The sequence below is a fragment of the Crocodylus siamensis genome, chromosome 9, assembly GCF_052110815.1.
Source record: "Crocodylus siamensis isolate JL-2025a chromosome 9, ASM5211081v1, whole genome shotgun sequence".
Taxonomy (NCBI): domain Eukaryota; kingdom Metazoa; phylum Chordata; order Crocodylia; family Crocodylidae; genus Crocodylus; species Crocodylus siamensis.
Window position 1 is genome coordinate 61378883 of NC_143403.1, and position 15336 is coordinate 61394218.

The window sequence follows — 15336 nt, forward strand, 5'->3', positions numbered from 1 at the left end:
CAAACCTTATTCCCGGTCCCTTTTTCAAAGTTAATCTAGACCCAATAAAAGCTTGTTATTAATGAATTGCACATCCTGAAGAGAGAGAATGTCATTAGCTCTACTTAATATGTAAAATAATCCCCTCCCCCCCCATCAAGTACAGAACCCCCAGGAGCATCGAGAGGGAGTCTGGGGTGGCCCAAGAAGTATTTTGCCCCATAATCCCATCTGAATCGGACCTTCATTTGGGGCTCTGTGCTTGACGCGGAATATTATTTGACATATTAATTGGGACATGTGCAGAGCTAATGAAAGTCCCTCCGGTGAGAGTGTGTAGTTCATTCATAACAAGCGGTTATCAGGTCTAGATTAGCTTGGCAAAACGCAACACCCGCCTCCCGCCTCCGCGCCCCCTCGCGCCACCTGCGCACGCACCCAGCGGACACCGAGCCCCGCGCGGAGGAAGCTTGTCCCGCGCCGCGCGCCGTCCGGGAGGGGCTCGCGATAAGACGGCGCCTCCCCGGCCCCAGCGCTGCCGCTGCTGTCGCTGCTGTCGCGCTCGCCATGTCGCTCCGCCGGGCGCTGGCGCTGGCCGCGTGCGGGCTGGCCGGCGGCTCCGTGCTCTTCTCGGCCGTGGCCGTGGGGAAGTCGCCAGCCAAGGACGCCGAGCCGGGCCCCCCGGGTCCCGCTCCTGCCCCCGCCGCCCCGGGGCTGTTGCTCCTACCGCCCGCCGCCGCCTCCTGCCCCGCGGGCCCGACCTGGCTGGAGAGACCCACTGGCGCTGGCGTCGGCTACTGGGACAGCAACTGGGACAGGTAGGGGCCACGTGCGGCGGGCCGGGGCCGCCCTCGACGGCGCGGCTGGGCCCGCTCTCGCGCGGGATTCCCGGCCCTACCCCCGCGGGCTGGTACGTTCCTCTGTGCTGTGGGGGAACGGCCGTTCTAGGGGGTTCACCGCCGCGGGATGGTACATTCCTCCGTGCTCACCTCCACCGCCCATGGGTGCCCCCCCAGAAGTGGTAGGGTCCGGCCCTGCTTGGGAGTGGCCATGTGGTCGGTGGGGCACCTGAAGGGCCTGTGCTGTGAAGCCGCGGGCCTCCTTCCATGTGCTGCTGCTCACTTGGGCAGGAGCAGAAGGGACTGGGTCCCAGGACGCCTGGATTCCATTGGTGGCCCTCAGGGGCCTGTTGGGCAGGTCCTTTGGGGCTCCCCGGTTCTCCTTGCTGGTCTGGAGACTTTGCACCCATTTGCAAAGTGCTTTGAGAGCATGAAGCGGAGGCAGCAGAGAGCTCTTGTCCTCAGCATACCTGAAACGCTGGGACCAGGGTACACAGCTAAACCACTGCTGGGCCCCCGGGGCTGAGCTGCCAAAAAGACGAACCCAGAAAAATGGCAGGGTAGAAATCCACGATTATCACTCTGTTTCCTGGAGCTGCCTGCAGCAGTCGCTCTGGGGTTTTCTCGTGGCTCTGAGCTCAAGAGACAAGAGCACTCGCTGCAGACCTCGGTGGAGTGGCTTTTAAAAATGGGGTAATGGATTTTTAAAAGGCATGATGCACAGCCAGCTGCACAAGGGACAGGAAAAAATCAGTAGATCCTTTGATCCCAGAGCACTTTGAGCTCAACATGGGGGTCTTCTCATTGCCTCTGAAGCTTCGCACCCCCTGCAGTGCGCTGTGGTGGCAGGATGGCTCGTGGCATTGCTGCACTCCACGGCCTTAAAGAGAGGATGTCACATAACCAACGTAATTAAGATGTGTATATTGGTAAAATTACCTGGGCAGAAGTACAATGGTTTATGCCTCTTCAGTAAAGTTTGTCTTGGAAGCACCTAAACACTTTGTGGAAGTATCTTCTCCATTTCTAATTTGGATAACTCAACGCTTCTCCTCCCTGTACGTACCTATCACTTGATCCGTATTGGCCAGTACAGACAGTCTGCTAAACTTTGGCATAAGATAATGTTTAAGTCCCACTGAACCCACTAGCAGAAACTCCTGTAATAAATAATGACTCAAGTGAGTGATGAAATTTTATTCATCTTTAGGCTGTGATGATAACATTTTGTTTTAAAAATATCTTTTTTTTTAGAACTAAAAACCTGTCACTGCTGTTGTGGATGACAAAAAGTTGTGTCTTGACAAATACTGAGCCTGCTGCTTTGTTTGCCTCTGCAGCATAAATATGCTTAAAGGCTTCTTAACATTTTTTGAAAAATAATCTCTGGCAAGGCTTTGAACTTAATTTTGTGAAACTCTCTATAGAATTGCCTGCATTCAGCTGACTGATTTATTTATTTTTATTATGCTTCGCTGTTCAAATGTGCAGATATAAGTATTGAGCTTTGGCTCATGTAGCTCCTATCTCACGGAATTATCCCATCAGAGCGATTTGTATGCCAGACTCCTGTTTTAATAACACTAAATCCAAACTAAGCTTTAGCAGGTGTTTATTGTATAATACCTAATGTTTTTTAATCTGAAACTAAGTCAAATGCCTGCATGAACGGTGTTATGTAGGTCTCATTTTAAAAACCTTAAAAAATAATACTGTGTCTTTTTTAAATGCAGTTATTTTGGCAGCACACCTTTGTGAGAGTATCTGGTTTAATTCTTGTGCTGATGAAATTGCTTGACTATTACTTTTTTTTCAAAATTTGTACACAATATAAATTGATTTCCAAGTATTCCAGACAATCCTGTACCTTTCCCTAGTAAACTACTTGACCGTGTAGCTACTACACATTGTTCGCAAACTGGCCCCAGTAGTATGATGCCTCCCTGACATGGAGGGGCTTTCTGTAGGATAAGTTAGATGGACCAGTTCCCATCCATTCTTGCTTTCTTTACCCAAATTTACATGACAGGCCCATTATGAACTTCTTTCATTGAGTTCACCAATGTACTCTGACATGGCACCACATTGCTTTACTAAGCCACAAAACTCATCGGGTTGTACCGGACTTTGGTTGGATTCAGTATAGTAGTCTGCAGGGTTAATAGATGTATTCCAATATCAAACCATTTTAAAGGCCACATAAACAGGAGTTTGGCAACTTGAAGATCGTAAAATCCTAAATCCATTTGTAATGTGTCTTAATCTTAGGTGGCTCCTCTGAATTGTACTGAAATATTTGCGTGCAAGTCTTCTCTTACTTGTTGAGGAATGACTTTGAAAAGTACATCTTTTTTTATCATCAGTTATTTCTGTAACATCTAGATGATATGTTGCATGATAGGTACTAGATCTAGGTGATAGTCTACTACCCTTGTTAATGTCTGCAGCTAGCTAATTAATTCTGATTAGTTTATGCACTAACTTGTCATTCTCTAATATACTGTGAAAGCTTGTGTTCTCAGACTTCTACAACACTAGCTTAACCATGTGATGAGAGTGTTAGTAACAGGTAGTGCAGCCTTTTCTGTACCTACCCCAAAGGTGTGTTCATTAAATTTAACAAGCAGAGTTAAGGTAAAGTTACGGTTGCTAAATATGTAATTATACATAGGTATGAAACACAGGACTCTAGTGCCTCTTGGAAGAGCTGACTCCTGCAAACTTAATTCTTGATCATCTCATCTAAGTTTGGGCAGAGATGTAACTATACATTTTTACCAATAGATCTCGAGGCTAGGAATGGTAGGCTAAATAGATGCAAATTAATTCAGTGGCTTTGTTTTCATCTTTCATATCAATCTGATATTGCAATAAAACTGGTCTACTGCATTGATTTAAATCTGGTTCTCTAAAGCAAGCTTGGACTTTTCTCTACTTCCTAGAGAGAGGTACCTGGCAGAGCTGCAGTTTTCTGGGAAATAAGAGTAAGAGCTCTGCTAATGTGAGAAATCTAGTTTAAAGCATCTCATTTCTCTTTAGAAGCGTTGTGCTTCAAACTTGCTCAGTAGCTTTGATTCTTGAAGGCAGCACTTTGATCTTAAAACTTTTTTTTGAGACTTGTAAGAGTAGCCATTAGCAGGCATGCCAACAGGGATTTGCTGCTTTAAAAACTTCCTAGAACAGACTGCATAATTGGTTTCAGTAACATTTAGGCCTTGGGGGTAGTGAATGTGAAAAGGGCAGCAGTTTCAGAATAACCAGTCCTTGCTGTTTTAATCGGGTTGCAGCTGATCATGCCTAGTAGCGAAGATCTGTCCAGTCTCAAACTTAGTAAGGGCTTTTGGAGGAAGGTAGTCCTATTTCCAATGTGAAAAATGCGATTATTTGTTTTGCAAGCCTTAAAGGACAGTAGCTTTTGAAAATGTCTTCTGTATTAAAACCCTCTGAAGATGAATGTAGTAGTGCAGAAAATAGCATCAGGTTGCACTCCTTAGTGAGCTTGACATTGAGGTATAACTTAATGTATGGTAATATCACAATTGCCTGGGGTCTTTACTAGTATAATAGGAAATACTGGTATATACGTTCTCCATGGTGAATTGCCCTTCCAGAGGTTTTTCTGAGCCTGTAACTGCAGATGGCTCTCAAGTTCTGTTTTACCTGTCTATCTTGAATTGATACAGTTCACTGGAAGAAAAAAAGGAAACCCTGTTAAGTACAAAAGAGGACTCTTCTTTGGACAGTAATTTTAGTGGTTTCCCCTTTTAGTGCTTTATTGTAATTTGAAAGGGAATCATTACTGAAACATCCTATTAAATTGTTTTGGGAGTAACCTTCTTAAAGGCTGAGCAAACTCATTTATTAGGAGGAATGCATATTTTAAAATGAAATAGTGATGCTGACTTTCACTGTGGGTACTTCTGACTTAGCTGCTGTTTAACCAGACTGATGGTTTTTTCTTCTCTGGACCAAAGTAGGTTTTATTCTGCCTAAAGGAAGATACTCATGGTAAAATGCTTTAAAACTGCACAGAAGTATGTTTAACTAACAAAACAAAACACAAAAACCCTGAAGTAGCAAATCCTGTAATACTGAAGAAAGTAACTGCTCTGCGATCAAGAGCAGAATTCCTTCTGGGGGTGGAGGAGTGAAAGGATTTCTGTGAGATGGAGAAGAGAATCGCTGGAAGCTCTGGATGGGGTTGATGGAGTGCATATTGATGTCAGGTGCAGGCAAGCAAAGGGGCAAACCTAGTGATAAGCATTAGAGGCAAAGAATAAGGTTATTCTTTGCCTCTTGTCCTTTTGAGGATGACCATCAGTTATGTCTGCAAGATGTGCATGATCTGTGCAAAGAAGGATTAATGTTCCATGTGGCAGAATGAACAGGATGATTACAGTAGCTCTGAGGGGGAGAATGACGAGAGGCTGTACCGTAATGGAGGGACATGGCTGACTATATGAAGGAAGCACCAAGTGATAATCCTGTATTCGCATTCCTTGCTGGAAACTGGAGATAGTTGTAATATCTCTGATATGGTGTTTTGGTCTTCTGGGGGGTCCATGCAGCTTAAATGTCTTGGGAGAAAACTCTGTAGGCAGGAGTGGCTGTGTACTAAGTTCTCTGGATCTTTCAACCATTTTCAGTCTATTTCCAGTTTCTAGCTTTGTGTGGTTTGCACTGGCAGAAATCTGGCACCACAATGGTGAAACAGATGGGACAAGATGCATTGCTGAGCATCTCTTGAGCAGTGAAGGAATGATGGGCCACGGGGATCTAAAGTGCCCTCTCATCCTCCAGCTTCAAGATTACAGCACCATCATAAGATGGTGTAAAGAAGAGCACTTGTGTGAGAATAGCTTTTCTGTGTAGCTTGTCAGCAGCAGACATGCTATTTATGTTGGAATAACTCTTCAACTAGTGCACGTGATTTAGTTGGACACTTGTACAGTGCCTAGTTTGGCACAGATTATGCTAATACACTTGGAGCACACAGGTCAGGCAAATACCTAAGATTTAGAAATGTCATATGAATTTAATGGGCTTCTGGAACCCAAAGACTATTTGTAACACTCACTGAAAAACTCTTGCCAGTATCACTCTGGTAAATGCCCTTTCCAAAATACATGTTGCATGTTGAAGATGTGCCCTTAAACCTAGGAGACAGAGGAAATTCAGACTTCAGATGCATCTATTCTCTCCAGCCCTTGACACCTTGAAGTGAAGTAAGCAAAGGCTGGTGAGAACCATTCTTTCACTGCTGCGGCCTTCTGTTTGGTTTATGCAGGAGATTCGATCGGTGGGTAACTTTGGCCATTTAAGTATTGCAATGTCTTCTGGTACTAATGAAGGGACTAAGGAGGGTACCATGTATTGTGCTCTGAATTTTCAGTATTTCAGTATCCAAATGATACCTTGAATGCTAATTGAATTTTAATTTAGTATGGGGTGGGGGGGAGGAGTGAAAGTAAATGGGATGCAATGAAATGCTTGAGGATGCTGTAGAGAATGGCGTTCTTGCCTGCAGGTGTCCGTTAGCCAGTGCTTCTAGCAAACCGTTTCAACGGATGATTAGAATGACTGCACAAATATCTGTTTGTGCTACCAGTCCCTCTTACACTGGTTGCTAGGTACTAGGTCATTTTCCTGCTAATCCTGTTTCATTGGCTGGAAGCTAAATGAACTATTTCCTTCCCCCTCCTGCCTCCCCCCATGAACCCAGAAATATACTTAAGGCAGAAATGGACATTTTGCTGCCTTGAACTGGCATTGTCTGCTTTTCTTGCTAATTCTGTGGCAGTCTGTGAATCATGTTGCTGAATGTGTTGGCTGCTGTTCAGTCTTCATGGTGATCTGATCTAAACCAGGAATCTCTGAGTTGCAAAATCAAGGTGTGGCTGCTTGCTTGGTCAGATAAAATGAAGACTTTTGCTTTGGGTCCTGCCCCTCCCTCCCAACCCCCATCTACCTTCAGACTTCCTCTTTAAGCATCTGATACCAGAGCTGCCATATGTACTTGTTTTTTGTGAGAAAAGTGGTAACTGTTTATAGGCAGTGGGGGGAAGCTAATAAATCGGGTATTTCAGATTATGCTCTTACATGTGCTCTTCAAGCTAATGAAATTGAACTTGTGTGTACTTTCACATAGGCTATGAGGCTTGTCTACACACTAGAGTGGTAAAAAAATTAGTGTGTGGATAGTTTAAATTGGAACACAAAACAATCCTTATAGATTTATGGATGTTAGGGGCTGGAAGGGATCCAGCCCCCCCTAAACTTGGGCAGGAAAGACTGCACATCTGTTGACTAATGGTAACATAATAGTGGAGGAGAGGTAATAATATTATACTAGCTTATTTTTAACCAGTCAAGAATTAAGTGAAAGCTTAAAACCTTAGTTTTGCATGTCAGTTCTACCCTGTTTGTCTCTAGTGAGTAGAGAAAATAACTTTAGCTGCACCAGATACTGGAACTAACAGAGAGATGGAGTCTACGGTCAAGAAGCATGCTTGCTCACCTTTCCTTCTGCCATATTTAAATGTATTCCTTTCAATATTTTTAGACGTGAACCACTGGCTCTTGTTAACCTGAAAAAGAAAAATGAAGAGACTGGGGAAGAGGAGCTTGCCTCTCGCCTGAATCACTGCAAAGCAAAAGCTACCAGGCACATATTTCTTATCCGCCATTCTCAGTACAACTTGGACGGCCGAGCTGATAAGGACAAAACTTTGACCCCCCTGGGTATGTGACTAGCAGCGTGTTGGATTGTACACCTTGCACTGAGAAAGCTCTCTTGCTCTATCACTGACCTGAATTGTTAAATCAGCTGATTCTACTCTGGATCCCTTTGCCGGCTTCCTAGTCTGCAACCTTGGATCCTTTTAAACATATGTGGGCACTTCAATAAGCTTGTTCCTCCCATTATGATTCCTATAAAATATACTTGGGCATGCATCAAACATGCCTTTGCATGAGTAGCAGTCATATCTTAAATCCAGTGTGAAGTTTTAACTTCTCTTGAGATTTTGGGCTACTTTCAGTGTACTTGGCTTATTTAAATGTCCTTTGTCTGAGATTTTGAACTAAAATACAGATCAGTGTGATTGTCTTTATCATGACAAACTTAGAAAAAGCATTCATCCCTTCGCCTCTCTGCCCCTGCTTTTTTTTGGGGAGTGGGAGGGGGGAGTCCTGTTTTGGGCCCAACCTTCTATTATGGCAGTATTTCATGTAGCTGATGTCACAGAATGAAATCTATGTCTTTTTTTCTTTCCATTGGTGTGTTCATAGTCAGGGAAGAAGTATACGTGCTTCTTGCTGCTTCCTAATTTCTATTGATGCACCTGGGAATAGTACTAATAAATTTCTATTTGTTGAAATGAGAATACCCACTGTTTGTATATTAAAACTAATTAACCTGTGCTTGGCAAATACTTATGCCTAGGTATCAAATGAAATAGCACTGACTAACTCATTAAGAGTGCCAATTTCATTAGCACAAGCACATTGACACTTTTGCTCTGAGGAGGCAAGAGCTTTCCTTAGAGTGGTGCTTGAGGTGCAGAAGATGTGGTGCCAAAAATGTTGATGCTCTGGGTTTTACTAGCTTTTAATTTACATTTTAAAACAGATTAAAGTGGCTTTAAATAGAGACGGCCTCAGAGAGCAGCTCAAATGGGGCAAGTTCTTGGCCCTGAATTGTCTGGCTTTATGCCTTTCGGATGAGCTACTTCAGTTCTGTATTCTTCCATCTATCTACATGCAAGATGGGGACAGATAATTTCCTACTACCCCTGAGTGCTGTGGATTTCCGAGAGTAACTTACTACCACTGTATGGGTCGATGCATACTTCTGTGGCTGTTATTTCAAGAAAGTGTGTCCAGTAGCCTTTCTTCTGCACTCCCAAGTATGTAGGGGTGCTGGCAAACTGGCCACCTGCTTGTGGAAACAGGGAGGGTATCTAGATTGCCATACATATAGGTACTGGAGTGTTATAGCCTGCAAACTTGGTCTGAGTTGGTAGTGATGCTACCAAAGGTACTTTTAATGTATTCTTTCCAGCCAGTGATATGAATCACAGTCAATGGTAGAAGAAATGGAGGAATTATTATTTGTACTTAGCATCTTACAGACACTTTGAAGGCTATTTCTGCAAATACCAGCAACTTACTATATAGCTAATATCACTTTAAGGTCGTGAACAGGCTGACTTGACTGGGCACAGGCTGGCAAGCTTGGGGTTGAAATTTGATAAGATTATCCACTCCTCCATGACCAGAGCTACAGAAACAACAGAAATCATCAGTAAATATCTTCCAGGTAAGTGGTTTGAGAGCATTTTGTGATTTTGAGTAGAGTTCTCGTCGTGTACAGTTTAGTTGACGTGCAGGCCGATGGACAAAGATCTAGCAAATAGTTTGGGATTGGGAGTGTCTGCTTCTACCCCTGTGGTCTTGGTACCAGTGTAGTGAAAGGGAGAAAATGATAACTTTTGCCTTGAGAGTATGTAGGAATAGCTACAGAACTGCTACAACTCTGTTGGCAGGAAGTGGATGCACCAGAAAACCTGGTATACTTTAGGCTAGAGAGAAAGGCAAAGGTGACGCATTGAAAGGTGCTATGCAATTTGACTACCTGTATACAACAGTGGGAGTACTTGGTCCCAAACTCTGGATTATCTTGGTGGCAAAAGTGCCCAATTTATTCACACAAGTATGTGAGCAAAACGCACAAACCGTTACGATCATCACCAGATCCTGATAGACTGAATTTTTTGTTCAGGAATCTGTCTAATAGTCATCAAGTCCAACTTGGAATATAGATTAATGGCATTTGACTGCAGATTAGAAGTGACCTGCCAAAAATTGGAAGTTGAGGAAGGGAAGAGAAGTGGTGAATTTAAGTTTATCTGTAGTCCCTGAGCATAGGTTTAATAATCCTCCAAGCAGCATCTTCCAAGCAGAACAGAGCCTTTCTTCAGACTAAAGCAGCATTTCTCAACCTGTGAGTTGTGACCCAAAAGTGGAAAATTAGGTTGCAAGAATATTTGAAAGGGTTGTGGACAAACTGTAAAAATGGATCAACAAACTTTTTAAAACTGGATTTTTTTTATTTTTATTTTTTTTGAGAGAAAAATGTGGGAAACCATGTCCTTCCCCTTGCAGGCTATCAGAGTTCCAGCCTGCAAGGGGCTGCTTAGTGGGGCCCCCAGGCCCCATTTCCCACCCCCTACCCCACACACTGGAGGGCTGGGGCCTGGGGGTGGGGGCAGTGCGTCGGGAATGAGGGGCACTGGGTTGGGATTGGCCATCGGTGTTTACAAATGCGTCCTGGTACAAAAAAGGCTGAGAACCACTGGACTAAAGGAGGTCAAATTTTAGAATCCAATATTAACATGTATTTAGAAAGGGAAGTCTTTGCCTGCTCTCAATACTTGATCTGAATTCCAATAGACAAAAAGGTGCAAGAGTGAATGTCTCTGCTATTTGAAGTTATCAAAGATCCTTAATGGGAAGCCATATAAACCTAAATGTTCAGATTTTGCTTATGACCTAATGGCTTCTTTGAATATAGAACATGAAGAAATGTAATTTTATCTCTTCCTGACTAAAACCATGAGCCTGTTTGTATTGGCCTATGAAGTAATGATTCCTTCTCTTTAATTTCCAGGGGTCAAAAAAATTAGCACTGATCTGCTGAGAGAGGGAGCTCCTATAGAACCTGATCCTCCAATCTCTCACTGGAAGCCGGAAGCTGTGGTAAATTTTTATATACAATTTGTCTTTGGGCATATTTCATGCAGGTCTTTAATAACTGTATTTTTTGTATTGCTTGTGTGCAGGCCGTCTGCTAGGCCTCCTATGATCCCATGCCTTTTTCTTCTCTGAGCACATATGATATTTGTCCATACCTTAAATTCTCCTTAGTAGTCTCATGCAGGTTTTGAAGCTGAACTGACTTCTGACCCTTCAGAAGGTGCTGGTAATGACCTGTGCTGGTATGATTTGTATTTAATGACAAACTCTTTGTTATCAGCAGTATTATGAAGATGGGGCTCGCATTGAGGCTGCCTTCCGAAATTACATTCATAGAGCAGATGCAAAGCAAGAAGAAGATAGCTATGAAATCTTTGTCTGCCATGCAAATGTGATCCGCTACATAGTTTGCAGGTAATTGTGATGCAACGAAGATTCATCTGCACAATTAAAAGATTTTTACTAAAATTGATTTGGTGCATTGTGGCATCAGGCTATTATAGCTAGGAAACTGCTTGAATTTTGAGCAGGGTAAAGGTGAATAGTGAGGATAAGTGCTACACTGAGCAGCTGTTCCTACATCATGATGGGATTAAGCTGCAGATATGAAAAAGGGATTTAAAATGTGACTGTTTGCAAGGATCATAGTAAAATAGGGCTGAAGGGACCTCACAAGGTCATCTAATCCAGCTCCCTGCTCAAAGCATAATCATCCCTGACTAAACCATCCCAAAGCGGGTATCTTAACTGGCTGTTCAAAGCTTTCAGAGATGGAGACTCTACAGTTTCTCTAGATAGCTTGTTCCAGTGCTTGATCACCCTCAGTGGTTAATGCTTGACCATTTCTACTGAATGATTGTGAAGTAAAAAGAGAAAGATCTCCCAAAGGTCACTGGGAATTGAAACCCATTTCTAGGTCTCGGTGGTGTTTAGGTACTAGTGGTGTCTTACGCTTCTCCAGTCCTGGCCCCCCCTAAATATGGATTGTTGCGGAGAAAACTAATCAGATAGGATTGGCAGAGTGACAGGGAACTGCTGTCTCCTGCTCCTTGGCTATACACTTGCATCTCATTGGTGTCTTTCTTTCTGAACTTGATCTCACGATCAGTAGTTCATGCTGCCTTAACAGTCCTAACTCCTATTGTGGGAACAGATCATGACTCCCATAGCTAAATGAACACATTATAATAGCATTTAAGGTTGAATGAAAGTTGGGGAGTGTCTGGTATTGGGGCACAGCTGGTAAATCTGTTGTGGGAGCGAAGGGTCGTGGGGGGGGGCAGATCAACACCCTCCACGGTGAGGGAGGGAGGGGAAGGTACTGCCCAGCCAAAGGAGGACGTGGGATGGAGTCATGGCTCTTTGGGTAGGGGGGGACACGCATGTGGCTTCTGCTGCTGCACACATCCTGGGAGGGCATGGGGGGTGGGGGCAATGTACCTCTGGACCTGTTCAAGGCAGGCTGGAGCTGGGACTATGCTAGACTCTTCTTGGCAGGGGCTGGGCCCAGGGTGGGCGGCAGCGGTGCTGGGAGGGGGCTATGGAAGTGGCTGCAGCCACCTTCCTTCTTGTCGTAGCCCCCTGGAATGCCACTCCCAGTGCTGCTGCTGCCCGCCTGGCACAGCCCTGATTTAACATACAGCCATTTATCGGCCATATTACTGCCCACTTGAGGCTGATTTCTAATGCAGCCAATGTTTCTTTATATCAGTACCTATCTGCTATTGGACCAATGTATCGGTGTGCTTCTACTTTTCATTGCAGTGCTAATAATTACTTGACAATGTCTGTTTTCACTCCTGGAATAAGCTAGAGTATTTTTCTGAAGTGTTCAGTGTGTGTGGTTTGTTTGGGTTTTTTTGTTTGGTTTGTTTGCTTTTTTTACTTCCGGTTTCCCAAAGTTCTCTGAATTTACTCTCTTTCCCCCCTCCCCCCACCTCTATAGCTCTTAACTCCAGGTCCTGACCTGACTGCCTACCCCTTTCCCTTTGTTCCCTCCTTGCCCTTTTTTGAGATCTAATTTAATAATAGCTCAACTTCAATACTGTGTGGTGATATCCTGTAGAAAACTCTTGTGCAATAGTCAGTTTTGACTCATGTTGACAATAAGTCTGAGATGAAGTAGTCCAAGGTATAGCTTTTCAAAAGCAGTTTTGTGAGTGCATGAGGGAGGAGAAGACAAAACTCCATTTGAAAAAAGTTAGACCTGCAAGTGTGTCTACCATTCAATACTTGCAGTACATGCTCCGGTTACCGTGGCACAGACTTCCCAGTAGGAGCTTGCATCTTCACTGCTATCGCTGATGCTAATTTAAATTTAAAATTCTTTTTGCTGTGGCCTTTCTTTCCTGTACCTTTCACTTCTAGGCATGGAGCTATAGTACCATGGCTCTAGGCAGGAGATTTTGCATGTAAACTGTTTGATGCACAGCTTTACTGGGGTAGATGTTTCCATCTAGCAGAGAAGAAAATGACCAGCTGCATGCTCATCTTCATATTTGGTTACAGATTAACTATACCTATTTTTTTGCCTCCCACCCAATAGAGCATTACAGTTCCCCCCAGAAGGCTGGCTTCGGATGTCCCTAAATAATGGCAGTATAACACACTTGGTGATCCGTCCTAATGGAAGAGTGGCACTTCGAACACTTGGTGACACAGGATTCATGCCTCCAGAGAAAATCACACGCACCTGAATTAGTATTATTGATGGCCATTCTGGAGCTACCTCTAGTCTCTGCACTAGTATGTTCAGCTACAGTACCACTAGATTTGTTTGTAATACCAGGTGTGATGCTGTTAAAATTGTATTCTAACTTCCTGCCTCCTTCACACATGCCATGCCTGCCTTTCAGTCTAGAAAAGAAGAAATTCCGTTTTATGTATGGAAGAGATAAAGTTGCTCACTTAAATCCAGCAACCTTGCTCTGAGCTATGAAGCATGGAAAGACTAAATAATTTTGTTCCCAGTACAACCAAGCATGCCAACTGCCTGGCTGTAAAGTGAAAGGTCCTTTTCCCTCTTTAACCAGAGCTTGGGTTTTTTCCAAGGACTTTGTTTTCCTTGTAGTAAGGAGCAAAATGTGCAGATCCTGCTGAGAGCATCCTCTATCACGCCAAGCTTGATATTGAAGACGAGCAAAGCTGCTTAACTCTTGCAGAAGACATGGATGATTTGTGTAGAAGTTCTGCTGTACAGATGTGAGTGGCTGTGCTTTCAGTGCTATAGAGGGATAGTTACACAACTCTTCTGCTTGCTGAAGTCTTGTACACATCAGTGTGCTTGGTGGTAGGTATATGTGAAAGAAGGATCTGCACTATGTTCACAGTGGAGCTTCAGTGCTGTATTAACTGCTGTCCAAGTTCAGCATTTTCCCCCTTCTCAGGAAGAAGTTATTTTAAATAATGTTTGTTTAAGCAACAGTCTCTTACACTGCTATTATCTCAAGTCAGCTTACTCTATGGAAGTGACTAGGGAACATATATAATCTTCTGTAATAGTAGAAATGGAAGAAAAGGAAAGGGGAAGAACAAATAGTAATGTTTCAGGCTCTTTCTCCAGGCAGATGCTAGCTAGAGAAGACGAGCTAGGGGAGGGGAAGTGCTGAAGAGAAACTCATCCCTTCCCTCCCCTCCCCAGTAGATTTTATGTAACTTTAGTTTTTTCCTTGCCTTTCACAGGCAGATTAACTGTGCTGGCAGAAGCCTCTTTCAGGGTAGGGAGGAACATCTTAAGGAGAGAGCAGCCGGTGACGAAGTTAAATCGCTGCTTGTCAATGGCAAGTTATCAAGGGATTATAGACACTCCAGAACCTTCTAGGGGAATATGTTCAGGCAAAAAGTTCATGTACTTTTATACAGAACTAAAGCTGGTATTCAAGGGTGATTGCAGCACATGCTCTATTCCCTTCAGGGTGCCTGAAAGGTGGCAGACATGGACCAGATAAATGGTTAGGGTGCTGAAAGCTGCCATGCACCAAAAACCAGGGTCCCTGAACTTAATCGGGTGATGGCAGAATCCATCAAGCCTGAGATTTTCCTTTTTAAAAATCTCTTTTTAATTAGTTTATTCATCTCTTTCTCCATTGTCAGCTATCCAAAGCTTTAATCATGGGAAGTCATTCTCTAGGAACTCCTGCAGCTGAAACCATAAGCTTGATGCAAAATACTGTGCAACACAGATGCCAGTTCAGTAAAACTGGGACTAGTAGAGCAGCTAAATCCTGCAGGAGAAAAATGCACATGGGGAAAATTAAATGTGGGGTTGTTAATCAATGCAAGAAACTGTAATTTATCTACTTTGTTGGCTTTTTAAACGTTTTGAATAAAAATAACTGGTCTGGCTCTTAGTGGCTTAATTTGTGGTGTTTGGCACTAGGAGCTATACAGTAACATTCCAGAAATGTGACATTTTAGAAATGGTTAGGCTAGGATTATTCTTCAAGCTCTACCACTGTTATGGAAGTGGCATTGTAACTACTGCCATGGATTCAAGGAGTATATTTTCTCTTTTTAATGGGCTGAAGTAAAACTTTACCCCTAAAGTCTCTCTTTATGGGCAAAAAGTTTCCTATATTTAATATCCCATATTATCCTTTTGAGTAAAGCTGTGGGGTTTGGTGGAACTTATAGGTTAATTGGTACACGGTATGAGGAAGTATTACATTTCTGTCTAGTCTTTTGATCCATTTGGTGAGTTGCCTGCCAAATTATGAATACAGTAGTAAAACAGATGATATGCAAGTACACCTGCCATCTTCAA

The 15336-nt window shown here is 43.4% G+C and overlaps 1 protein-coding gene across 2 annotated transcripts; it reads left to right on the top strand.

Moving 5' to 3' along the window:
* Positions 1–421: 421 nt before the first annotated feature.
* PGAM5 (PGAM family member 5, mitochondrial serine/threonine protein phosphatase) lies at positions 422–14919 on the top strand. Of its 2 annotated transcripts, none has more exons than XM_090062045.1 (6): positions 422–797; positions 7381–7559; positions 9013–9138; positions 10489–10577; positions 10855–10988; positions 13120–14919. In XM_090062045.1, exons 1-6 carry the CDS (start codon positions 547–549, stop codon positions 13268–13270), a joined length of 930 nt encoding a protein of 309 aa, XP_089918171.1. In that variant the 5' UTR covers positions 422–546; the 3' UTR covers positions 13271–14919. The 2 variants fall into 2 exon arrangements, with proteins under 2 accessions (XP_089918171.1, XP_089918172.1); XM_090062046.1 differs by having other exon boundaries at positions 423–797; positions 10858–10988.
* Positions 14920–15336: the final 417 nt, after the last annotated feature.

What these genes read in the sequence shown, in the direction of transcription:
- PGAM5 (XM_090062045.1), top strand. Translation starts at nt 547, where the DNA reads ATGTCGCTCCGCCGGGCGCTGGCGCTGGCCGCGTGCGGGCTGGCCGGC. An exon ending in TGGGACAGCAACTGGGACAG is followed by an intron (nt 798 to 7,380) that starts GTAGGGGCCACG and finishes CAATATTTTTAG; the next exon opens with ACGTGAACCACTGGCTCTTG. An exon ending in CAAAACTTTGACCCCCCTGG is followed by an intron (nt 7,560 to 9,012) that starts GTATGTGACTAG and finishes TATCACTTTAAG; the next exon opens with GTCGTGAACAGGCTGACTTG.